General features: G+C 35.6%; 1 protein-coding gene across 23 annotated transcripts in view; it reads left to right on the top strand.

Moving 5' to 3' along the window:
* EXOC2 (exocyst complex component 2) overlaps positions 1–26,656 on the top strand; it is a 366,065-nt gene that overhangs the window by 266,404 nt on the left and 73,005 nt on the right. For all 23 annotated transcript variants that reach the window (XM_046924334.1, XM_046924284.1, XM_046924332.1 and 20 more), the window contains 6 exons: positions 4,622–4,746; positions 16,613–16,693; positions 20,521–20,666; positions 20,762–20,843; positions 21,281–21,383; positions 25,019–25,137. In XM_046924334.1, the coding sequence (XP_046780290.1) occupies positions 4,622–4,746; positions 16,613–16,693; positions 20,521–20,666; positions 20,762–20,843; positions 21,281–21,383; positions 25,019–25,137 (656 nt within the window). The remainder of the gene's footprint in view (positions 1–4,621; positions 4,747–16,612; positions 16,694–20,520; positions 20,667–20,761; positions 20,844–21,280; positions 21,384–25,018; positions 25,138–26,656) is intronic.

Below are 26,656 nucleotides of genomic sequence, written 5' to 3'. Positions count from 1 at the left end.
AAGAAATTAAGTAACGTGTGCTTGAGTGGAAACTCCAGATGCTAACTTGTGACTGGAGGCTCAGGGTAAGGATACTGAACAGACTAAGAGTAAAACTCTCAGTGATATTCATCAGCTTTAAGTTAACTCTTATGGAAAATGCTGTAGTAGGAAGGAGGTGGACAGATGAATAAATTTGGGGTGTAAGTCTTAGAAATCTTGACAATTCTTCATTATTATGTCTTATACACAGTAATGTGTGCTTACAGAGGTACCTTACGTGTATATTTCTACAAATGTGAGTTATGAAACTTCTGTTTGCTGGTGTTCAGATGATGCTTGAAGCCATTTTTACTGGAGGATGATTTTTGCTTTCAATTGCGTATTCTGATTAGCAGTCTGAAGGGAAGTACCATTTTGCAAATTTATTTCATTGTGTAATTATAAGACCAGGTGGTTTGGTGTTTTGTTTTGTTTTTGCAAGGGGGAAGGGCTATGTTTTGGTTTGTTCTAGTAGCTCAAAAATAGCTCCATTGATCTACCTGGGAAATAATTAAATTTACTCTAAATTTATGGTAGATAAAGGAGAGGAAACAATGAGAGATCATTGTTACCTAATATATACACAAAGATGGCATTTTTTGAAATAAGTAACTAAAAGAAGGATGATTGAAAATTAATTGTATTTAACACAACAAAATGACTTTTTTGGAAACTGTTAGGTTTTTAAAAAGCTGAGAAGACAATAAAATAAGAAAGAGCAATCAACTTTTGATGTGTGTTTGAGAAGTTTCCTGTAAGCTTTGCCCTTGTGTTGCTCATTTATGTGGGCAGCCATAACGTTGCCAAGAGAGATGTAGGACAGATACAGAGAGGTAAAGGATGAAGTGATTGCAAAGCTCTAGGTACAAAGATGAAGAACATGGGGGCCGAGGTATTTATTGACAGGTGAAGTGTAGAAAGGTTGAGTAGTAGTGGATGCATCCTGCAGTTCTACAGCCAGCTGTGAACCTAGTTTCAGAGGTGGCATTTTTCACTTATATTACTCCTGTAGCAATGGGCTTTCTATTGATGAGTAAGGGCTGTCAGTGAGAAATCCCAATTCATCTGAAATAGTGACGTGGAAGCATTTTTTGCCAGCAGGTTTGCAGTTTGTGACAAAAACTTCAAATCATAAATGTCAGGGAATTGTGATAACAGCTTCCAGATAACTGAAGGTACAGAGATCAGAGTGGTACATGTATGGCTCTGTGGTGGAACTGAGAGAGCTGTTGAGAAAGTCAAAACCAAATGAAAGTGCCCAGCTTCAAGTGATTTAAATGTTTACAGTTGGGGAAACAAATAAAGGGAGCTCTAGCTCCACATGTAGATTTAGACAAGAATATTACTGGAGTAAAATAGGATAGCCTCGGGGTTCTGTGATGGATACAAGCAGGCTTTCTGTGGAAGATGCCTGGGGAAAAAAGAGGAGGATTTGCCCCTTGTGAATGAGCAATTTGAATATATTCTCTCATAATGGGATGAGTATCAGGATGGTTGAGTGCTGGCTGAAGAGACCAGGAAAGGTGACATTACGGTAAGATGAGGAAGTAAACAAAATCGTGTTTGATGGACTTGAGATAGTCTCTCTCCATAGAGCTCACACTGCTTCTTGTAGAAGTTTTTAACTTCCATGATATCTCCTGGAAGGGCAACGTGACAGGATGCAAAGCAGTCCTTGTGGAAAGTTCTGGGAATGACCCAAGGTTAGACAGTGGTATTACAGACAATGATCTGGTGTTTGAAACATGCCATAAATACTAGTTGGCAGTCTGGTTTAAAAAAAAAAAAAATCATCCTCTGAAGTGTCAGCAACGCTGTGTTTTATAAGGTATGGTGATAAATAGTCTCATTGGCATTGTTTTAAGTGTCAGTTAAATTGTTCTGCCTAGTTTTGGCCTCTGCTTCAAGAAAGGTGATAGCTGATCCACCAGAGAAGAATTATGTAAATATCTGTGCGTCTATAGCTTGGATGAATTAAGTGCTGTTAGAAAGTAAATAAAATTACTACGAAATGCTGTTCTGAAAGATGTAGACAGTACAAGGGTAGATATCGGTTGTTACTGGTTTACTAAGAATAAAACAGCAAGGTCAGATGAAGATTAAAAACAATAGTAGATGGCTTAAACCCTGGAAGCAAGGAACTTTGAAAGCTGTGGAATCACCACTGCTGGAAGCTGAGATCTGATTTGACCTTTGCATGTCATAGATGATTAAGCTACCTTTAAGGAAGCTTATTAAAAAAGTAAATTGATTCTTATTACCATGGAGTATAATCAGCAGCGTAATGTAATGGTTATATCTCTAATATGAAAAGGTGTCAGCAAAAACACTGATTTTGCTGATTGTCAGTACTATGAATTGATACATTACCTTGTATGGTCCCATTTTACCCTGTACTATGCCAGTGGATCGGTGCCTAAAAGTCTGTTGTCATGTAAACGTGAAGCTTCCTATTAAGAAATATTTTCCAAGTTGTGTGGCTGTTTGTTGTTTTATTTTGTTTTCAAGTATCAGCATAAATTTTTGATCTTTCTTGGGGGAAATAAAAAACCTTTCAGTTTGTCTTTGAATATCAACAGCTTTTAAGTCATGGTCACCTCAGTCTAGTAAAATAATAAGATTCATGTTGCTGTAGGAAACTTAAGATTTTAGTATTGAAAATTTAAAAAGTTTGGAAACATATTAAATAGAAGAATGATTCAAAGGGTAGGATAAATCTAATCATGTTTTAAGTCTAACTGTAACTTTATTTTAAGAAACAATTTTTTTCCCCACTTCAAAATGTCTAATTTTAAAAATATTCTATTCTGTTGCTATTAATTTGGAGTTATCTGCCCCATATAATTTGTGCTGTTGTACTGGAGATACAGAGGAAAGATTTAGTTCTTGTCCTCTATGTAACCTCAGGTATTGGAAGTGCTAAATGTGTGGAGCACCGATGTTTTGGTTAGCTTATGTATGTTTTTTCCTTTAAGGAAATTCTTTTTAAGTAATCAAAATAGTATCTTTTTTTTTCCCTCCCAGCAACAGCCTGGCAAATATAAATAAACTATTTAGACATACAATTAGATCATCAGAAACAGTGCTTAAAAAGGAAACCATACAGATTTTTGTTAGTTTGAAAATGCTGCTGTTAAGTACTTCTTGTATGCCCGAGTAGACTAATCCAGTCATTGAGTAATGTGGTTTCTGACCGGCAGACGGAAACAGGAAATACAGCAAAAATGTTGTGACATCCTTGGTATAAAAAGTTAAGTGCACCAGTGTTCTTTTTTTTTTATCTCCCAGCAGCTCATGATAGCCTTCTTACTGCCTGATCTAAAGTTTTGTTTTGTTTTGTTTTTTCTTACAATACATCTTCTTCTGCCACAGTTTGAAATAGACAAAGGCTATTGGTGGAATTGACATATATCTTAATTTCCTTATTTCATTGTTCTTCTCTGCACCAGAGATATGGTGTAGTTTATTTCATTTCATTCTTTAGTATTAGAGAGATGGGTTTCTCCTGCAGATAGGATAAAAGGCTTTTTAAGGGTGAAAATCATGTGTTTGCATTTCTGAGCTTCTTTGTCATGGTGCTTTTATAATGAATCTAGGAACATAACTTACGAGAAAAAATTCTTCACTCAGAGGGTGGGGAGGCACTGGCACTGCTGTCCAGGGAAGTTGTGGAATCATCGTACCTGGAAGCATTCAGCACCAGACTTAAGAGGTTCCTGGGCAGCCTGATCTAGTGGTTGGCAACCCTGCCCATGGCAGAAGGGTAGGACCTAGATGATCGTTGAGGTCCCCTGCAACCTACACCATCCTATGATTCCATGATACTGCAGCTACTTGTGAAAAATAAAAATGTGAAATCAAATATAAACTGGAAATAATCTAGAAATATTAGGAAACTAAGGCAAGAAGAAACCTACTATATAAACAATAAGTTGAATAGTAGTATTGTACTTTGAAGCCTCCTCAAAAAAAATGGCAGTGGGCCACCTACAAAAACACTTAATTTCATGAAGCAGAAATCCATTCAGTTTTTCTGTATTTTTGCACCAATATTATGTTCGATATGTGCTATATTAGCAAACTAGCATAAAAATATTGAAGCAATTCAGAAAATGTAAGCATTTTGTACTAAATCTGTAATTAATTTTTAATTCTGTAATTAATTAATTTTTGTACTAATCTGTACTTAAACAAATGTCAATATCTAACATTGCAGTAGTCAATATAGGGTACTAAGTGTAATGATTTACTATTGCCTATTTCATGCAATAAAAGCAGTTAGCCAAGAGCAGTGATGCATACTTAGAAGAAATTTCTTAACTAGTTTGTACCATAAAAACTGAATTCCATTGCATGCAATTGGAATCTTCCATTTAAGTTTAAAAATTAAAAATTAAACTAAAAAAAAACCATATTTCAGACTAAGAGTAAATAGCGATTATCATGAATCAAACTAGTTAGTAATTGCTCTCCTTAACAGTTTATGCAGCAGTAGCTATCTTTATTTTCCAAATAACTTGTTGTACTTATTCATTAGGTGACCTTATTTGTTGTTTGAATGTCATGATGCATTTTGTTGGTTTTTTTTTTTTTTTTTCAGTTTTGATCAGCTCAAAATGGCTGTTGTGAACTTGAAGAAACAAGCCAATAAGAAAAGTGAGGGGAGTCTAGCTTATGTGAAAGGAGGTCTCAGCACATTTTTTGAAGCACAAGATGCTCTGTCAGGTAAATTTTACTTACTAAATATGGTGTAAAAGAAAAGTTTGTATGTGCATCTGTGGTTTAATTTAATATTAAAAGCATTGTTCTTTGCAATCTTTTCTGGAAGCATACAAGTCTGAACTCTGTGTTACTTTGATCACAAGCTGAGACAGGCTAGCTTATTGCTATGGTATATTTGCAAATGATGGCACCAAAAGTATGACAGGAATTGAAGGTGTTTTTTGGAACTATATCCCACAAATCCAGAGAAGTGAGGAAATGTGGAACAAGAGATGTTATTAATATGTTTTACAGACTGCAGCAACATAAAAGGTTCTATTCCATGATGCCTTATCCCATAATCAGACTGTATTATTTATATGAAAATTTAGTACCCACAGATTTAGGAAATTGTTCTGCCTTTATATTCTGTTTACCATAGGAAAAATGGCACACTGAGATTATATCAGCTGTCTCTCACTGTGTACATAGGTGTGTCTGTCTGTGTGTACATATATATTTATGTATATGTGCGTAAATACGTCCACATTTACTTGAGACATAAAATGTTTCTCAAAATGTAAAAACTTAACTAGATTGGACTGCAGTACCTGATGACACGGACTGTACTGGCTAAGAAGGTGACTCTACTGGGCCATTACCAATAGGTTTGGCGTTTACTACTATGCAGCATACATGTATGTATTATAACTATTGTTCATAGGTTGCTCTGAAACTAATGCCTTCTACTTATTTCCATGGAAACTGGTACAAAAAACAATAACACCATTTGATCAAGCAAATTCTCATCTACAAAACACTATTTTTCAATGTAGTCACCACCATTAGCTATGCATTTTTGCCAGCAATTTATAAACATTTGTGTGCTGTGCTCATAAAAAAATCTTCTCCAGCAGAGGTGACCCACTGCTGTCACCACTGCTGAAACGTACCGCCTGCTGCCTCACTGTGCTCACATGTCATGGTCTGCATAAATATTCAGCAAGCATCAACAATTATCAATGGGTGCCACGTTTTCCACATAGAGGAATTCATACCTTTGCTTCATACGCACTTCTGCATTTCACTCTTTTGCAGGTTGCCCCTCAGCTGCCATCTGTCACATAGCAACAAAATGAAATGGGGTATTGGTGGGAAGACTGAACTTGTACTGCCATGCCATCAACATCCACTGCTGATGTTGTGGGCCAACATCATAAACTAGGAGGCATTACTTTCAGAGCAGCCCTTGTATACTGAAGGATTTTGATTTTTTTTTTTTTTATATATCCTGTGTTACAGGTACCACAGACTAAGTGAACTTGTATCCATCTCTTCATAGTTTCACTCAAGCTAGCACTTCTATATTGCTTTCAAGAACACTGCTTTGGATAAATACCGCTTTTCTGTTGACCTATTACAGGCCACTCACTAACCATCTGATAGCCACCTCTGTGTCTTAGGGAGAAGGGAAACAAGTGCTGTTTCACTTGGTGTTCCACTCATAGCCCTGCCCAGGATTAAAACCTGTGATGTGCCCTTCAAATGACAGTATTTGCACAAGTGGTTGATAGCTTTTGAGTATCCACCTAATTTGGTCATTCTTAGTTAACTTCTTTTCCGCAGGTGCAGACGTGCATGCTTTGATAGGAAACATCTCATTTTAAGAAGTCTGACAACTCTTCTCACAACAGATCTTAACTTCTAAACATCTCTGTTACCCAATCCAGAACTGACCTAATATAGATCAGTTTTGAAAACCTTGGCCTAAATTTAGATAAGACTTCAGTAATAGAAGAGAAGAATTGAAGGTTTTAATGGAAATAGTAAAGATGATAGTCATATGGAAAGACAGTAGGAAGAAAGAGTTAAAAAATGCTACATACTCAGTTTTTAACTAATTTTTTATTAAATGCTAAGAATTCAGATTGGTATTAGGCTATTTTTAAGTGAATTTCTTCAGTATCTTGAAAATCTGAAGTGCTACTTTTTTGCAATAGTTAAAAATCCTGAATAATCCTGAACAAATATAGAAATGTGACTTGTTTCTCACATCCAAATCTATTAAATACTCCCAAGGGTACTGAGTTAGTTTTATTTCCCAACAGTTACTGCTATGGGAAAAAAAAGCAGTGCTGGTGAACATGTGTTACCCTCTAAGGTTATTTTTTGGACTAGTGAAGGCTTAGTAGCATTTACAGAAAGTTAATGCAAATCATAAATATTGTGGCTTTTCTAGATCGAACACAAATGTTTTTTTCTTGTCCCATCTATTAAAATAGAGGCTTCTTGTCTTTGGAAAGTGCCTGACTGATAAATAGAGAGGCCAGACAGCTATTTGGAATGCAAAAAAAAAAAAAAAAAACTAATGAAATAATAGAGAAAGCAAACTTATTTATTTCACGAAGTGCTTTGTCCTGAATTTTAGATTTTGATAGATGTAATAATGTTTGGCATCTCTTATCCATGTTTATTTTACCTAAAATTAGAGTTTATCCATGTAGTCCTTCAGATGAATTACGAACTTAAAAATTTGGGATGATTCGTGGCTGGTACCACTTTTTGTCTGTAACCAAAATGTCTTGTTTTGTCTTCCTCTCAGTGATCCCCCTTAAATATTCAAAAGGAAGCAGGCTTGTATCTTCTGTTGTTGTAAACGTTGAATTAAAACAGTACCAAGGAAGAAAGAGAATGACTTTGATGTTGTAGAAGAGACTTCAGATCTGAATCTCTTATACATTCAGAGCTATAACACTGGAATTCAAGGAATATAAAAATCAATGCAGTCTTTAGTTGTTAACTTCCAATACCAAATTGTTGATGAGGATGCATTGCAGGTCACAGCTATCATCTAGTATTTTAACATGCATTTTTTCTTTTCAGATTTCCTATTAATTGCACGTGCAGAACTGTTTTGGGTTCTTTTCAGTCTAAATAAACTTGTTGCATTTGAATTTCATGTTTGTAGTTCAGAACTACTTGTTTGCCCTTTCTTCCCCCACATGCAGAATGTTTTTGAGGGAGTCTAACTGGGGGGGGGGGGGGAAGTACGTCTTTTGGGAGAGCTCTATTGTTAAAAGCAACAGCTAGGTTGGATGTCAAGAGTGTTCCAGTAGCAGTAAGAAATATGGAAATCTTTGACACCATCACCCAGCCCTTGTGCCAAATGTCACGGCTTTTCTCCAAAGTGTTTCATTACTACGTTTTTCTCAAAGGAAAAGTGCCAAGAATTCAGGATGAGCATTACTAGAATTGTTTCTGGAGAAATAGCTCAGATGCAATATGAAAAACAAACAAAATCAAAAGAAGAGCAAACAAAACAAAATACCTTCTAGGCAGGCAACTATGAAATTCAAGCTCTTTTGCAGAAGAATAATTAATTAAAAGTTCCATTATGTTGTTACTACCCAGCATTTGTACAAGATGATTTGATGCCATTTTTCTGTTCACACACAAGGGTGAATTTGTTTTAATTTCTAATTTAGAAAAATGCCCATAAAACTTGTATCTGCATAAAGCAGATATTATGTATCTGCATAAATCAACATTAGTTTGTTTGAAGGCTGTAAGCTGACTTCATCACAAGCTCCTAGGGACACAGCTTCTGTTCTATGATTTTTCATTGTTGCTGAGCATAGGACTCTTACAGATGAGAAGTGATGGAAGGGAAAACCATTCTGTCAGTTTTCCAGTGAAGTTTATATGTCCTGAGCTGCTTGGGTTGTGATTTGAGTTGTTTTATCTTTTTTATTACAATTAATAATTATATATAAAACTGAAATTATTTTTATTATAATTTATTATAATCTTTATTTAGAAGATACTCTAAAATCATACATGTTCTCTGAAGAGAAAATGTCAATGGGGAAGAATTTAGGCATTCACTTTTCCTTTCCAGATATCCTGGAATGCTTTTTCCAACCCCAGTGACTATGCCTTATAAACTGTAGATCAGTTCCGTTTCTCTGTGGGATTTTGTTGTTTAGCAGAGCTGTCAGTGTGGTGTTATATCTCTTCGTTCTCTCTGCATTGTTGGTACAGGATGGTACTTTTTGTAGGGAGCTCGATTGTTTTACTGAGTGTTTCATATTTATCTATTTGCACATCTGTTTGTACATGCCTTTAACTCATGCACTATGAACAGTGTTTACTGCAAATAGAAGAACTTGATCAGGGAAACTCCGAATTACTACTCATTTTTTGCATAGCTTTTTCATTAGCAGGGATCAGTAAGAACAGTCTGATTTTAAGCGTGCTATCAGACTGCATTAAACATTTACATTAGTTTTAATATTTTCACCAGAATGCAGTGAAAACCCTGAGATTTATACCAGATTGCTTGTTGGTTGGCTACCCTGCCCATGGTAGGGGTGTTGGAACTAGATGATCTTTAAGGTTCCTTCCAACCCAAGCCATTCTGTGATTCTATGATTCTATTATGTTACACGTGTTAGAAGGGGTTTACTAAGAAAATAAGCGGTTGAATAGGCCAGAAGCCTTGTTTGTTTGGTTTAATTTCTTGGAAAATAGAATTGCCTTATCAGATCCTCGTGTCTCGCTGTCTGCTAGCTTGGCTGACAGTTTGACAGTGATTGTGTTGCAGCAGAGATGTTCAACAGGAAGTTTGTTTCGTCAGCTGAAGGGAGCTGTAAACTGAGCTGAGGGGAACTGGGCACCTCAGCTTGACCCACTTGTCAACATCAGGGAGTTCAGCTGATTTATTTCCCATAATTCTAATTGCAACCTAGAAAGCAGCATTCCTAAAAACGCTCCTGTTTATGTGCTTGTAGAGACATAACGTTTTGTTGCCATAAGCAAATTCCACACAGAATCCTCTGGAAAGCTAGAAAATGAATTTACTTTGAATGTACTTTTTCAGAAGTGCTTTAGAAACCTTAGACTGTGGTGCTCCTTTTTATTTTAGTGACCATAATAAATAAATATATAATCATCACTTTAGTTGCTCAATTCCATAAAAACATGCAAGTATGACATTCATATTGGCAAATAAAGACAGTGCTGTGTTTTCTTTGAAGCGTGGATATCTAGAAGGAATTTGAGCTTTAAATTCAATGTTTCTTTGGACATAAGCATTTGATTAAACCAAATTCAAATACATGATTAGCACCTGAGTTATACAGCTGAATTTAAAAAGCTAGAATAGGTCCACGTTCAGTGTTTTCATTGTGGCATGACTAATGTTATCGTCTCCCTCCTGTTTCAAGCAATGGAATATAGGTTTCATAGTGTAAGAACTGTGTAGAATTATTCCTGGTAGCTTTCAATATGGAAATTTGTAGAGAACAAGAAAGAATAGGGCTATGGAAACAAGCGGCCTGTGATAAGCTTGGATACTGTTTGTATGCCATATATCTGACAGCATGTCAGCCACCTCAGAGTTACAGTTCACGTGCATGCATGTGCTCCACAGTATACGCAGCTTATGTGATTTAAGAATTAAGATCCTGCCTCTGAGTAGCCATGAAAGAATAGCTGATATGCTCTGAGTTCACCATGTGGTTTTCCAAAGGATACTCATGTCTGAAGGCTTAAGGTATTTGTGCCACATTATATGTATGCTGAATAAGAAGCAATTGCACTCTCATTAGTATATATTTTGTATTTATGTTTATGGGAATTATCAGCTAGGCACAATGGGATTTGTCTCTCTTTACTGTTTCTTTCTTGAAAACTGATGTTCTGACACTGCAATGCTAAACATAGCAAGGAGAATGTGAGCTTGTAATGAACAACGCCTACTGAGATGAAGATGACCTGATAAAAGTTTTCCAGTCAAATAAGTAAATGGTGATAGGTAGTTCAGTGTCAAATGGATGCTTCCTCTTTATACAATACCTACAATGAACTTCTGTAGTAGACGAATTCTTCTATTAACATAACCTTCATAAAAGGTAAGGTTCTAGCACAGCATTTTCTAATAATTTTTTTTCAGCGTCTCAAGCAAGAGAGTGGTATGATTTGAACAAGTGAGAAACAGCAGGGATAGTCTCTGTCCGCAATGAAGTTTCTGTTGCCCAAGCCTGTACCTGTTTTCATGCTAAATGCTCATACTGCTTCTTTTTTAAGCAATGATCCTTTTAGAGATGTAAGCTGGTAACAGTAACTACTAGCAGAATTTCTCCAAGTTGATGAACTCATGACAGCTTTTAGCTACTGTCTGGTTGTTGTTTTCTATGAATCTGGAGTTCTCAGGTAAATGAAAATTTGTTTGCATTTGAAAAATATTAAGAAGCATTAAAGGAAAGATCAGCTTTGCTGCTTTCATGTAATAAATGTTGCAGTTGATAACAAGTATGCAAAAAATGACCTTTGATTAAATTTGAGTCAGACTTAACCTACAGATAATCAGCTTAATTTCATGTTACATGACTCAATTTTGATTTCAGTGCAATTTTTAACATACAAGAAACATTTAAAAGCTGCTTTTAGTTCTACTGTTAGTTTTCCCATATGTGGAAGGGTTAGCACTGCGTTAGTAAAAAATAAAAATAATAAACAAAAAAGAAGATCCTAGAATCATCACAGAATCATAGAATGGCTTGGATTAAAAGGGACCTTGAGGACCATCAAGTTCCAACCCCGCTGTCACAGCAGGGTTGCCAGCTGCTAGATCAAGTTCTAGATCAGACCATCGAGGGCTCCATCCAACCTGGCCGTAAGCACTAATAGGGTTGGGACACCCACAGCCTCTCTGGGCAGCCTATTCCAGCACCTCACCACTCTCTTTGTGAAGAACTTCCCCCTGATGTCTAATCTAAATCTTCCTTCCTTTAGTTTAAAGCCATTGTCCCTCATTCTGTCACTATCTACCCATGTAAAAAGTTGATTTCCCTCATGCTTATAAATATTAAATATTGGAAAGCCACAATGATGTCTCCCTGCAACCTTCTCTTTTCCAGTCTGAGTAAGTCCAGTTCCTTCAGCCTATCTTCATAGGAGAGGTGCCCCAGCCCCTTCAGTCATCTTCGTTGGTTTCATCTGGACCTTCTCCAAAAGAGGACCGCAAAGATGATAGCAGTTTTCATACTCTAAAATTCTCAAGTATCCTGGTGTGGGCCTGGGTCCAGCCCTTGAATCTTAGTTGATCTATAAGATGGCTAATAAGCCCTGTTTTGAGGTCTGTTTTTCAGGTATTTGCCTGGAAATGTCACACTTGCTTAAATATAATCCTCTGTGAGGCTTGTTAACTTTTCTCTCACATTGTTGTTAAACAGCATTTGTCTCTTATTTGCATAAAACTTCCCCTCCTGGCACTGTGCCTTAGTTTTGTGGTTGATTGTTTTTTTTTTTTATCTTTTGAAATTTTGCTATTGTTGTGTAGAGAAACAAAATACGAAAAAGCAATTAAAGAGAAGATTACCTTTACTTCAGTATTTTGTAATTTTGGCTTGACTTAGAAGTGTTTATCAAAACGTGGCCAAGTTTGCCCTGCAATTCACAAAGATACCTGGAAATTCTCTGAAAGAAATTACACTTAAGAGTACAGGCTATTGGCCAGAATAGCAAACTTTTCATTATGTAAACCTAAAGCACCTAATGTATTATCACTTCTTGTGATATGCTGTCTTTATGTATTGCCTTATGCACTATATACAGTAACACACTGTTGAATCCATTCAGAAGAGTATGTACTGGTGCTGTCCTTGTCAATGACGTTGCTTTGTTCCAATTGCAGGAAATTCTTACATCTTTTTAATAAGCAAATCGAAGATGTTCAGTCACTGCCACGAATGCTGGAAGCATGTTAACATGTGTTCTTCAGCCTTTCATTATTGTTCTTTGGTGCCAAATTGTTTATGGTTTCCACATGAGATCTTTTGAACTACTTTGCTGCGTCAGTCTTTCCTTTTTGTCCATTTTTTTTTTCTTTTATTTTTCTTTCTGTGTCTGTCTAAAAAGTTTTGGTATCTTTTAGGTATTTTTTCTTCTTTAACCATACTTTTGTGCAAAAGGGTTAGATTTTCAGATATGCTAAGTCTTTTCATCACAAAATAGTAGAAAAGTTACATGTGTGTCACTTTGAGATGAGTTGGACTGAGGATGTTTTGAGAATACTACTCTTGGTGTTAAGCTCAAAACATGTTTTTTAAATATCTAATGAGTAAATCACGAGTGCATATACAGTCAGAAACTGTATAACCTTGGAAGCGTAGTTTAATTTGCTACAGATTTACATTTGCCAAGTAGTAAACCGTATCCTTCCTTAGATTAAATAAAATTGTTTTCAACACAAGCAACGTTAAATTAATTGCTAGTTTATTTTACTGCAAGGCCTGTGCTGTCGTTTATTTGCCAGGCTGAACTTTGCATATGTTTTGGAAAAAAAATAACCAATTTGCAGAATTTAGTCATAGGCTGGAGATTGTGAGCTCTAAACTTGTCTCTTCTCTATTACAAGTTAGTTATATTGCTGTAGCTGTGAAGCTTGCAAGCCTTTAAATAGTCTTACTTAGCTGGACAACTTGAGCACATACAGGCAAAGATAATACAAAACGCAGTTAATTTTCTGGCCCTCTTTAAAGCATCTAGACCAAATCCTCTGCTCGTTTATTCTGTGCTACTCGCAGTAAAGTTTATCAGTAATGGTAAACAGTCTGTCCTAGGTTTCCTACTGTTGATCCAACTAAGACAAGGGTAACTGGTAATTCAAGAAAAATATCCTGCCCATCCCTCTTTTCTTTAGGCCTTCAAAGGGAACCCTTCTTACTGTCTATTCATCACTGCCTGCAGAATGGAACTGCAATTGAAGTGGCTAGTGTGGAGAATATAAGCTGGCTTTCCATCAGCCCTGTGCTCCTTCCCACTCAATACTGCTGGTATGGCAGTAGTGCAGCCAAGGCAAGGATTAGGCAAGCTCACTAATAAATAAAGAAAACTCCTTTCTTTACCAAATTAATTTTCCACCAGACTATCTCACTGTTCCTGCACTACAGCCATGTGAGTGGTAGGTCCATCAAAGGAGAGCATGTAGGTACAAGTGTTGAAAAGAAGGGGACTGTCCTAGACAGCAGCAGCCCACTACCACATGGACTTGGTCTAAGATAAAAAGGATATTTTGAGTATCTCTGTATTCCTTCCAATCAGATTAGGTCTACGCGTATTTTTCTTGACTGTGTATAGTTTTGCTTGTCTGAACTTCTAACTCAGAGACGTTTTGTCTGGTTCTCACAGAAGGAACATGTACTTTGTTTTTTACTTTGGAAACCTAACTTTTTTGTAACCTCACTTTGCCGTACATATGAATGCACTTATTGCAAAATTTGAATGCAAAGTGTAAAAATAGCTTACGAGAAGAAAGTAATGTGTTAAATGTATAAAAGGAATGTAGAAATTCCCTTTGTGTGCACACAGACTAGTTTAGGTAGCTCTACACATTTTATTCTGTATATTCTAAGATACCTCATTTTAGACAGTGATCCAAAACTCTTTTGGTTTATCCTACATGTTAACATGTCTTTACGTGTACTCCACAGTGCTTTTCACCTCTCTAAAACTTAATACCCTGGTTTTTGTTTGTTTTGTTGGCATCATTTTCTGTCTGAGCACATCTTTGAATTGACTTAATGTGACAGTTTTTCCTACATTTACAACACCAATGTTCTGAAACTAAGAATCTCAAGTACTTCATGCCACGTGACAGGCTTTAAATGCTGTCATGGTGAAAAATGCTGCATTCATTTTAAAACTAAGAGGAGGGAATAATGCTTCTATTGAGCATTCTTATCTCAGGGAAATGTGAAAGAGAACTGCTTGGAGAAGATGCATTTTAAGAACTTCAGGAACTGGTGAATGATCGTGATGGAAGCCTAAATAAGGTTCCTCCAAAATACAATACAAAACAACAAGCCATGCAGTTCATAACTTTTTTTTTTTAATTGGTAATGTAGTAATTCATTCTCTTTCAAAACTTCTTGTTCTGCATACAAAAGGAAATCTTCACTATATTCTGCATGTATTTGCAACAAGAGCTGGTTTTGATAGTGCTTCAGGTGTTATGGTTAATCTCGGACATTTTCAGGTGCATCCCTTTCAGGAGTAAGATTGTAATTATTTAGTTAGCAGTTAATGCTACGTAATTAATCATTCCAACGTAGTAAATTTTAAAAGCCCTTGAAACAATACATAACTTTTTCCCTCAAATCTACATCCAAGTAGAAAGCATCTTCCAGAAGAATGTTCTATTGAAGGACCTTAAAATGTTTAAATTCCTATCATTACACTTCAATACAGTTTGAGTAGGATTTGCAACATTTGGATTAAAAAATATACGCTTATGTTGTGTTGCTGTTCTAATGAACGTGCCTTTCGGTTTTTAATGGCAAAGAGTGTAATTGGCTGCACACAAACCCAACTGATGTATATAAATGGAATAATATCATTAGAACCCTTAGTGGTTTTGTTACAAAATTGTGGAGATATTCTTACAAGTAATTGGTGTTCATGTCATACGAAAAAACAATAGCTATTTTTAAGGATGTATCTGTAGGATAGATTTTTGTTCTTGTTCCTTAAAATATGCAGGGGTCTGGTAGTTTCAGTTCATCTTGTTAAAGTGTTGCCTTAAGATACATGCCTTAGGATACATTTATCTAGATTACTGTTATCTAGATTATTTTTTTTTTTTTTTTTTTTTTGCCTCTAATGAATTAAATAACAGAAATGAAAGTGCTGTTGCCTTTTCATGAAAGCAAATCTTATTGAGGTCATATATGTATGATCCATTTGAAAAGCCAAATTTAAACATTTAAGTTAATTGAAATTGTCACTTTATCTTTTTTTCCCCTTTGTTTTTTAAATGAAAATTCTTATTTTGAGCCAGTTTTGGAGACTCATAAAGAAATAACCTCTTTCAGAATAGCCATCTTCTCTCACTGTTCACGGCAGGGCTGATGCTACAGGATTGCCTGACTAAGGGTGCTTTTGGTCTGTGTTCACTTTGTCTTTGCTCTGCATCTACGTACCACCACCAAGTAGGGATTCATCCTGTGGATTGAATTCCAGGTATCTGCTGGAGTACGTTAGGCATACTCATAGAATGCGTCTCCTGGTTAAGTTTCATCTTAAGAGAATTCATTTCAGAAACTTTGCCATGCAAACCAAACTAAGATGGGCTGAGACAATGGAGAGATTACTTTCAAAACTGTGTTTATGGTCTGAACTAAAATATATTATTATTCACTTAAAAACAGTGAACAGCATCACTGTTTTCAGGGGTAGTTCAACTTCAAATTACGCAATTGAGAACAAGCAGGCAGTGATAGGAGACTTTTTAGGAGACTCAGTTTGTTCTAAAACAACAGGAACTTTTGATTGGTAGAGGATTTTACGTAGTCTCACAAATTAAAGTTTTTAAGGGTAAATGCCATTTTTAATTAATTACTTTATATATGATACATGTAAAGTCTGAGTTGGGGTCACTCAGTTTCCCTGTGACTATTTTTTGTAACCTTTAATTATTGGAAATTCCTTTTCAGTGTGACCAGCATTCAAATTTTGCTCTGCAGACCATAACTATTTTGTGCTTGAATGATGCTTACTTTCCAGAATACTAAATGATTAATATTTGTACTACAAGATAGCAAATTGCAATTATTTTGCCTCTCTGTCCTCTTTCTTTAGCATTAGTGACTCGTTCAAGAATGTAGAGTAAATCTGTGCTAAAGTAATGGTTAAAATTCTGCAGTGTCTGGCTCTGAGCCCTGTCCTCCACTAGACTCTGCTGCGATGAAACATGTTTGTATTTTTTATGTCTAACAAGAAAAATAACACTTTATATTAAATTTAAAAAAATGTTTTAAAGTGTCACTTTGATGTAATGTATTCCCACCTATTAAAATGTTCAGCATTTTAACTAGACACTTTATTCCAGCAATCCATCAAAAACTGGAAGCGGATGGAACGGAAAAAGTAGAAGGATCCATGACGCAAAAACTGGAGAATGTACTGAACAGTAAGTTTTGTCCTTCCAGCAGCAACTATTTCTGGCTGTTGGACTTTCTAACAAGCTTTAATATATTCCTCAGAATACGGTAGAAAGTAGAAAACAGTACATTCTCTCTTGCTGTTTCCTGTTTAATGGTAGCTATTCTAGGTGCGATGGAACACCTTTGGAATAAGTGGCAGTTTTTGCCATGACCATCAGTGGTCAAAATAATGGAAGTCTAGAGCGTTTTCGTTAAATTAATTTTGGTTGTATCTCAGTTACAGGCGTACAAAGAAAACAGAGGAGATACTATACATAGCTAGAGCTGTAGAAGGATGAGCTAAGCTAAGTACCGAGATCATAAGACATTTGAGCAAGAGGGGAAAAAAAAAACCTAACTGTTTGCAGAAACAAGATCTGTTAACAGAATCTTTCTCACTTTGTGTTATCATTTAGACTACTTGGAACTAGCATTTGTTTTAGAAACTTTGAAAAGCTCTTGGTACTTTCTTTTCTGTGTATTAGCTGTGAGATCGCATTGAGACAAGTGGCTTGAATTCAGTGCAGTTTGGTATGCGTTTCAGCAGATCAAAAAGTTACTTTTTTTAATTCTGGGACTTCTGCCAAGATAATTTTACTTTGTTTCATTGTGATTTTTTTCACAGAGGAAGGGATGTTTCCCTTAGTGCTGTATCAATAAGCAGCAATGACATGCAGATAGCTGACTCAGTCTGAGCGTGTTTTGTGAAATGAAGAAAGTGACATGGAAGTTCACTGTTTTTGTTCTCTTGTATGAAGAAAGCTGTGACTGTGTGTGTTTTTGTGTGGAGCACAAATAAAGCAGGCTTTTTTTGTGTGTGAACAGCTTTAGCTTTTTTCAGTAATGATGTGGGTTGAACATTATTCCCCTATCTTGGGCAAAAAAAAACAACCACCAAAAAAAACCCAACCACACACACAACAATTGCTATAGAGAAGATGATGTGTGTCTGCATGTGCAAAATATAATGTGCAGACTGGATGTTTTTGTGTGTAACAGGTAGGAGAAAGAAACATTTGCTGAAATTGCTAGCGCTGTCTCTAGTTATGCATTTATGCCATGTCAAGTACTTAGTGCAGATCCTTTGGAGAGCGCTTTTTCTTTGACAAAATTATATGACATTATATAACGTAAAAAGGCAAAGAAGTGCAATTTCAAGGTCCGTGACTCACTTTTGTATGCACTGTTATGAGGTAAATATACCTATAATATATAACCGCTTTTCCACTTGATAGCTGAAATCTATATGCAGATAACGCAGATTGTCTTTTACAAACTTGATCCGTAGAGGAACTTCTGCCAGCCACTTCAGAGTGTTATTAAGTTTGGCTCTGCTGCGAAAAAAAATTGGCTGCTTTTCCTTCTGATACTTTGCAAGTCATGATGGGTGGAAGGCAGGGGGGTAGGAATACAAGGATTTAAAGAGAGTAAATAATATTATGCAAAGTAGTTTAGGATCAAAGCTTTGTTTCTTGTCTGACCATTCAAAAGTGTGCTTAGTTACTACTCTGCAAAGAACAGGCTTTCAAATGCTGCTGTAATCCTTGAGTTACAGGGTCTGCTTTCAAAAATGACTTCAAATCTTCAGCTGAATCTTCCATTTCATAGATTGTAGGTGCATGTCTTAAAACACGATTGATGTTGATAGCTTGATTCAAACTTCTAAGACAAAGGATGCTTTCTACAGCTACTAAGCATGCTAAGAGAATGTGCCAAATTATTGGATTGAAATGTCATAAGTTAGTAGAAGTAGAATTTCCTTTAGTAGGTAGAATTGTAGCTGCTTGCAGTTTCTTCTAGATTGCTAGATATAATTGGTAAATAACTTACAGAATGTATATTCACAGAAACACACTATAGGCTGCACTTAATTTCATAAAGAATTGCCTCTTATAGGAGGTCAATCAAATTCCATTATGTCTTGTTTCTGACAGGTCCTACGTAAGACAACTGTTGGATAACAAGAGCTTTTTTTTTTTTTTTTTTTTAATTTGCAGAGAGTATATTGTCTATTTGGAAAGTGTAATCAGTCATTCTTTATCCATGAACTTCCTAGTTTACTTTTAGATTATTCATTACTAGTGAACAGATAAATTGTTAATGTAGAAGGGATTTGGGAAGAGCAGAGGAGGGAAGAAATTTTACCATGTTTTTCTAAGCCCTAAAAGAGAAACCTATTCTGAATAAAGTATTGAATGTGATGAAGGCATTTGATTTAACACATTTTCCTGTTTTACTTAGGAAACAAAAAAGTAAAATCAATTCCTTAAATTGAGGATTTTACATCATTAATTTTGTACAGATGAATGTGCAGTTGTGAACTAAAGATGGAAATCACTGTGCAGTTGCTGCAGTTGCTAATTGGTTTTGAAAAAGTAATTAGACATTTGATAAGGCATTGAATTAAAGAAATATTGTTTTGTGAATAAAACTTTGCAAATATAGTACATTTCATCTTGACCGTTAATGGAATGTATGAGAAACATATGGATTCAAGCAAACTGAATGTATTTACTCAAAGGGCTCACAAAATTAACATTTATTAAAGCATCAAGAGAAAATAAAATCAAACTTCATCAGTGATCTGTACTTAGATATCCAGCTGGCTGTTTTCATTGTGTATTTCTCCATAATGGGTTAAAGTATTTTATATTAAATAGTATGTAGTAGGAATAGCTGTCCTGACAAAACATTTTTTTTTCCATCAGGGCTTCAAAATTTCAACCAAGTTTAAACATTATTTAGATATAACAATTATTTTACAAAGACTACTTTTAACATGAACAGGCCACCCACAGTGTTGACTGGAGAAAATGGCATGCAAGCCACCCAGTGAGACTGATGTAATTTTTTTCATCTTTGCTTAAATTATAGTCGCTAGACCAGATAATGTAGAAACTTTTACACGCAACGATCAAAAAGGCTAAAGCAGTTCCAGTTCTTTTTTTCTTTTATTGGTTAATTAAAAATAAGTCACGAGTTGAAAAATGCAAATAATCGCGTGCGAATATAAATGAAATACTGTTAATCTCTCAGGAAGTGTGGAAAAACTCTGCTACAGAATAGAACGCACTATAGTTTCATAATAAAAGGTTCTGAGGAGTTATGTGTTGAAGAATATCCACAAATAATATAGAAATGTAATTGCGTGACATTATTGTCCTAAGTTTAATCCTGTATGTGATGAAAGTAAACAGGGTTTTAACGCACTGTGAAGACAAGAACTATTCATTCTGTTACAATGACCAACTAATTAAATTTTCAGTCACACCATTGTCTATGATTTAATCATCAGTACTTCTAAAAGTGATTAACTTAAATCAAGCATTAATCATATTTAAGAATTAATTTGAGAATGCAGAAAGTTTGCAAAATTTGCAGTCCTAACTCTGGAAGCTATAGCATTAATTAACATAATGAAATTATAGTTTTCTAACAGAGAAAACTTTCTGTGACTTTTCCTATATCCTGAGATGCATAATTTAGTTGTAAAAATGTAGATCTGGAGCCAAAGCAAACTATAAAATATCTGCAAGAAAGTTAAGCATTTGAAATAGGAAAGAGTGATTGTTTTTAATTGCACAGGGGTCTTACCACATTAAAATGCTAAGTGGTTCCCTCTGAAATAGTATTTCATCAGTTGTAAAATGTTAAAACTGTTGAACAGAAGAAACAATAAAAACTTAGCAATAATTATTCATTTTCTCTAAAAAGCTTAGATGATGTTGCCATTCATTAAAATGAGGTAAATCTGCATATGATTTAAACCGATCACTTGCTCTAATTTCCCTTAACTTCATCCTTTTTAAAATAGGAGCCAGTAACACAGCAGATACTTTATTCCAAGAAGTGCTGGGCCGCAAGGATAAAGCTGATTCAACGAGAAATGCACTCAATGTCCTTCAGCGTTTTAAATTTCTTTTCAACCTTCCACTGAATATAGAAAGAAATATCCAGAAGGTACAAAGCTTTGAAAATACTTATCTCTTTGCTGAAATTACTGTTACCTTTTCACAAATACAAATGTTTATTTGTTTTTTATTGTTGTTTCTAAGGGTGATTATGATGTGGTTATTAATGACTACGAAAAAGCAAAGTCGCTCTTTGGAAAGACAGAGGTTCAAGTGTTCAAAAAATGTAAGATAAGTATTGTATTACTTCTGTTTCTTCTCAACATATAAGCTAAAAAGCACATAGTAGTTTAAAGAGACATGATTTGAATCCTTAAAAGTTATGTATATGTAGGAACAATTAAACAATATTTCTAGCAGATTTTCTAAGCAAGGTATATTCACTGCCAAATTTACTTATTAAGATTGGACATTTGGGGGGAGAAAAAAGGGTTACAATGACTAAAAATGGGACTGTGGATAGTTCTGACATACTGTTGGAAAGATTTCAGAGTATGATCTTTTTTCATAGATCTGTTGTATATGAAAATGTCAGGTACGTGTTTTAAAATTTTTTCCATAATAAATCCAGAAGTGTCTGATGTCCTAGAAAAATAATGTAATTTTCAGTTCATGCTACTGCTGAAGACACAAATCAGATTTATTTTCTCTCCTTACCCCTAGATTATGCTGAAGTTGAAACCAGAATAGAAGCTTTAAGAGAACTTCTGTTGGATAAACTCCTTGAAACTCCATCAACACTGCATGATCAGAAACGTTATATAAGGTAATCATTCAACTTCTGTCTTCTTCAGATATATGGTGTTAGATGTATATTTTAATGTTTCCTAAATAGAGTAGTGACTATTTCTATGATGGTTTGAATACTGATTTTAAAGCTGAAAGTAGATTATGTTATGATTTTATGAATATATAATGATGTTAGATTGATGCTTGATTGTTCACGGAAGGATTGAGATTGTAATTTAAAAAAATCATAAAGATATGTTTAGATTGTTTCTTCTAGATAATCTCATTGTAAGCTATGTATGAAATGATCACTTATAAGATGCAGAGCTCAAAACAGACTGTGTATTAACTTGTACTGCATTTCAGATTGGTGTTGAAATTGCATCTTCTTGAGTCAGATAATAGGTTTTAATCCAAACTTGAGTTTAAATTTGATTTTAACTCTTTTACTATTCATTCTAAATAATGAATTTCCTTTACATTTCATGAATGTTTACCAGTTCCCCAGTTTTCATTAAAATTCCTATATTTGCTCTTGTTCTGAAAGGTTATGTCCAAGCCAATGGTAGGAATACTACCATAACTTGGTTGGACCTTCTCCTAACAGTAGACCTTAGCCCTCTTTACAATCCTTGGAGACAGAATTTAGAGTGCTCGGAAACATTTGATGACTTTACTTGGAAGCTTTTGAGCTCTGCGTGTTAGTAGGACTCCCAGTGTGGCTTGATATTCTCAGTGATTTTTTCACTTATCATAAAAGCTGTAGACCAAATGCAATGTGCACGTGGCATTCTTAGAAATCTGCCACCTGTGTGCAGTCTTCAATGCTTTTTGTGCTCACCCAGCCCAGTTTCACAGGCAAGGTGCACTGGAGTCTTCTGCCCTTTTACTTTAGTTAGTTTATGAGGACAGTGACCAGTGTGCATTTAGTAGAGTCCTTTTCATTTTTCTAGGTGCCATGTAAATATTGCGTATTTGTTAGAGTTACGTTTTAAGATGAGTAGTGTTAAACATTTGTGTGTCTTGAAGGCTACTGTTTCTTTCTTTCTATTTCAGTCTTGAAAAACCTTAAAAATAACTTATTTATCTAAGCCAAGTCTTCTAAACTCATCTGGAGATTCTTTAGAAGAATGAGTTGTATATGCTTCTGTGCGTGTTTTTTGTTTTGCTTTGTTTTTTAAGTTGTTTTTCCCAGCCCTTTATCTTGAGATTTATTGAATCTGTGAGACCATCCCTGTATACATTAAAACAAACTTTGCTAATGTAACCAGATATATTTAAAGTGTAGGCCAGTATAATTCAGGAGAGAAAGGAGTGTACAAATCTGAAATAATTTTGTGATTAAAAAAAAGCTCAACATAAAAAGCCATTACATTAAATTCATTACGCTAGTTATGCCGATGTGACTGTTGTTTCCTGGAGGCAAGGTGTGAAGAAAGCTTACTTGAGGGCACCTCAGTTAAATGAAAATTAACAAAATCCTAATTGTAAAATAATTTGCATGCAAACTGCAATTTTCTAGAATTTTTTTCCTTCCTTGATATGTTCCTTTTGTATGTCTCCAATATCTAAGGCAGAGCAAGATCTGAAATACTGTGCTTTTACCAATCCTCAGATATTCAGTGTGTATATATGTGTATAGACGAGTGTATGAGTGTGTGTGCATATATATGTATAGAGTCTTCATAATTAAGTTTCAGTCCATATTTTCCCCTTATTTTACTGCATTCTTTACATTGGTTATTTTTTATACTTTTCAGAAACTGTTCAACATATCACTGAACAAGCAAGGAGAGGCATTATTTTCAATGCCAGTGGTATTTTTTTTTTTTTTTTTTTTTGTATCTAAACAATGACTCAAGTCCTCGTAAATGTTGAGGAAAGACTTGAGGTCATAGTTTATAATTACCACCCTGTCAAAATGGTTGGTTGTGTAATGTTCTCATCCATCCCACCAATTGTACTTCGACAGTTTATTTTGTTTGTGAAAGTACTGCAGACAAGGAAGACAAAACTTGCAATGCAGTCCTAATTAACTTTAGGCAGTATTATAGTAACATCACTTCTGTGAAGGAGTTAAATATTCACTGCACTGCTTAAGAGAAGTTAGTGCACTTCATCTTGAGCATCTTGAATTCTTGAATTTGTCCTGTGTCTCTGTAATGCAGAATATAATGGAGCACACCAAATAGTAGAGCAGCTACTGTTTTTTTTGTTGTTTTTTTTTTAAATACTCTTTTCATAGTACTGTAGTCATGAATGCCATACATTAGATTATACTGCTTCTGTGTTCTCTTAGGAATCAAAACAGCTGACTTCTGATACTCCTCTCTCCCCAAAGACAGAATGTTTGAGGTTTTTTTACTTTCAGTAATTAAGAACCCCGGTCAGACAGCACAGAATGGTTGATGTTGGGAGACCATCTGATCCAACCACTGCTCTAGCAGAGACACCCTTTGGGCTGCCCGGAACCATGTCCAGATGGCTTTGGAGCATCTCCAAGGAGGGAAGCTCCACAGCCTCTCTGGGCAACCTGTTCATCCTTTTCATTACTCTATATACATATAAGATAATACATGCGGGCAGCTCCAAAAGTAATGACTCCTGGTTTTCATGTTGGCCTATGGTTTCAGAAGCAGATTGTGGTGGTATGGCGATCCTACCAGTATTTGTTGCCATATGACAGAGGGCAACAGAGGGGGAGTCTGACAAAATGGCATCTGACGTGGAAGTGGGCATGAAAGCGTGAAGCAAAGGTGTGTCATTACATTCCTCCATGTGGGGGAAAAAATGACACCCATTGACATTCATTGATGCTCCTGAGCATTTCTGGAGAGCAAACAGTGGATGTGAGCGCAGTGAGGCAGCGGGAGATGCATTTCAGCAGTGGTTACAGTGAGTCGCCTCTCAGGACGGATTTTTGAGAGCACAGCATGAAGGCTCTTGTTTGTTACTGGTGAAAATGCATAGCTAATGGTGGTGACTGTGTTGAAAAACAGTGTTTTGTAGCTGAGAATTTGCTCTTTGTAGCTGTTGTAGTTTCCATGGAAATAAACAGGCAAGGCATTACTTTTGGAGCGACCTGTGTATGTGAGTGTCTATACATATACATATAACTAAAATACACTACCACAGTGTGCACACATCCTAATGGAAAAAAATAAAAAAGAGCAACAACCAGAAGCTTAGTTTACATTTGCCTGTGCACGTCCGTGCTAGGATTAATGAGCCACCACCAAAAATTAATTCCTTCTGTACTTGCCTGTTCCAGTTGAGACATGCAAAGTGGGGAGCAAAATACCATATTTTATATGCTTGAGATGTCATCAGTGGTTTCAAGTGAAACATGAAATACTGATCTGCAACTTTGACAGATAAAGGTTTTGGTTGCCAGAGAACGCTTCTAGAGGCGCAACAGAAAATACATATTAATCTGATATTCAGTATATATGCTTTTGTTTATTATTATAAGGGTTTTTTGCTGAAATTTTGCTTCACTATATTAGGAAGTAAGAATGCAAAGTTTGTGTTTGCATTGGGTACGAGTATTGAATTTTTTAAATTATACATCTGTGTGTATCTATGTGTATAAATATCTTTAAAGATATTTCCGTTTAATGAGGCCTTTAGTGTGTCAAGTCAGAGCTGTGATTTTTGGACCGGATTTTACAGATATCTTTCTGATCTTCACGCGCCTGGGGACCCTGCTTGGCAGTGCATTGGTGCTCAGCATCAGTGGATTCTACAGCTCATGCACAACTGCAAGGAGAGCTATGTTAAAGAGCAAAAAGGCAAGGATATGTTTTATTATGTGTATGTGTTTGACACTTTGGAATTTGGCATTGCCTTTTCTTTGACAAGTTATAGCGTGTGAATGATACTTCTTTTTGTTCTCTGCTTGATTTTGATAGCTTTTCACAAAGTTTAATACTGAGTTACATCTTTTTTTCTTTCTTATAAAAAGAAAGTATCTGATGCAATTTTGTTTTTGTTTAACTTAGAACTTGTAAGCTTCTTGAATGGGAAAAGCATTAAATTTAAATCATATATCTGAGATTTACTGTCCTCAAGAAATACTACTAGAAGGTCACATTAAATCCACCATTTATATTTCTTTGTACAGTAAGCTGGTAGTGTATGATTATAGAGGACATTGAAGTACCATATGATAAAGTATAATTTCTTGATATGCAGTAAATGATAACACAGGGTTGTCTTATTCTTTTTTTTTTTTTACCAGTGCAGTTTCAAAACTGATTCTTCTTGTTCAGACACGGAGCTGTGAGATTATCTTAAGTATTCCGTTTGTCCATTTTACATTAAGAGCTATATGAATACTTAGTTGTATTCTGTCTAGTTTTGCCAGTGTTGTTCCTTGAAGAAATGCACCCTCATAGATGCTTTACAGGCATGGCAGCAATTGAGCTGCCAGTCATAATCCATCACATCTTTGTATTTTCAAAAGGGAATAGGCTGGAGACTACAGACCTGGTGTTTCTAGTAGTAAAATTTATAACCTGGATTAGAAATTGAAAATGCTGTGTTGTTTCTCAAGAAGTCTTAACAAATTTGTTGATATTCCTGAAATGAGTATGCTTATTGGAATCTGAGTGGGCTTGTAGGTAATTCCCGTGTTTAGTTTCGTTGCTGTGTATCCCAAACCAAGAAAGGTGTTCTCTTCTGCGAAGCACAAGAATTTTACTTAGAGCTGTGGCAGATAAGTGCTGTGAAATTAATTGCTGCAGGATGCTTACATTTTCTTCTTTAGCAGAGATTACATCTTCAGGAATAGGGTTCACAGGGTGCTTAATGTGACAGTGATGTCAGTAAGTTGTAGCGTAAAGTATGCACGTACTTTTTTTCTACAACACATTATTGAGTGCTGTGGGACCAGCTGGAATGCTAGGCTGATTTCTTGTACTCTTACTCAAAATCCAGAATTTTTCCAAAACCTCACCATCTCTCATCCTTCCCGAAAACCTGAGAGACCCGACCCTGCAGTATATATCTGTCAAGGGCAAAATTCTCTAGTGAAAATAGCCACTGTTGATGGTTCTAAGCTTTCTTTTTCTCCTTTGAGTTGCAAAACATTATATTGCAGTCTCTTAGCTTCTTAGCAAGAAAAAATAGGGGCACAAAGATGTTAAATACTTGTGACTTCTTTGTTGTAGTAGTCTATGTTATCTTGATATGCATGCTCCAGTAATTAATCAAAAATGGACCTAAATCCCTTAGCTTGTCTTGAAAATCTTAACCTTTCTGGTGTTTTTCTTGCAACAATTCTGCTTACCTCAGCCTTAATATCAAAGG

The sequence above is a fragment of the Gallus gallus genome, chromosome 2, assembly GCF_016699485.2.
Source record: "Gallus gallus isolate bGalGal1 chromosome 2, bGalGal1.mat.broiler.GRCg7b, whole genome shotgun sequence".
NCBI classification, from domain to species: Eukaryota; Metazoa; Chordata; class Aves; order Galliformes; family Phasianidae; genus Gallus; species Gallus gallus.
Note: the sequence above shows the minus strand (reverse complement) of the source record. Positions and strands in the feature narration are given on the sequence as shown.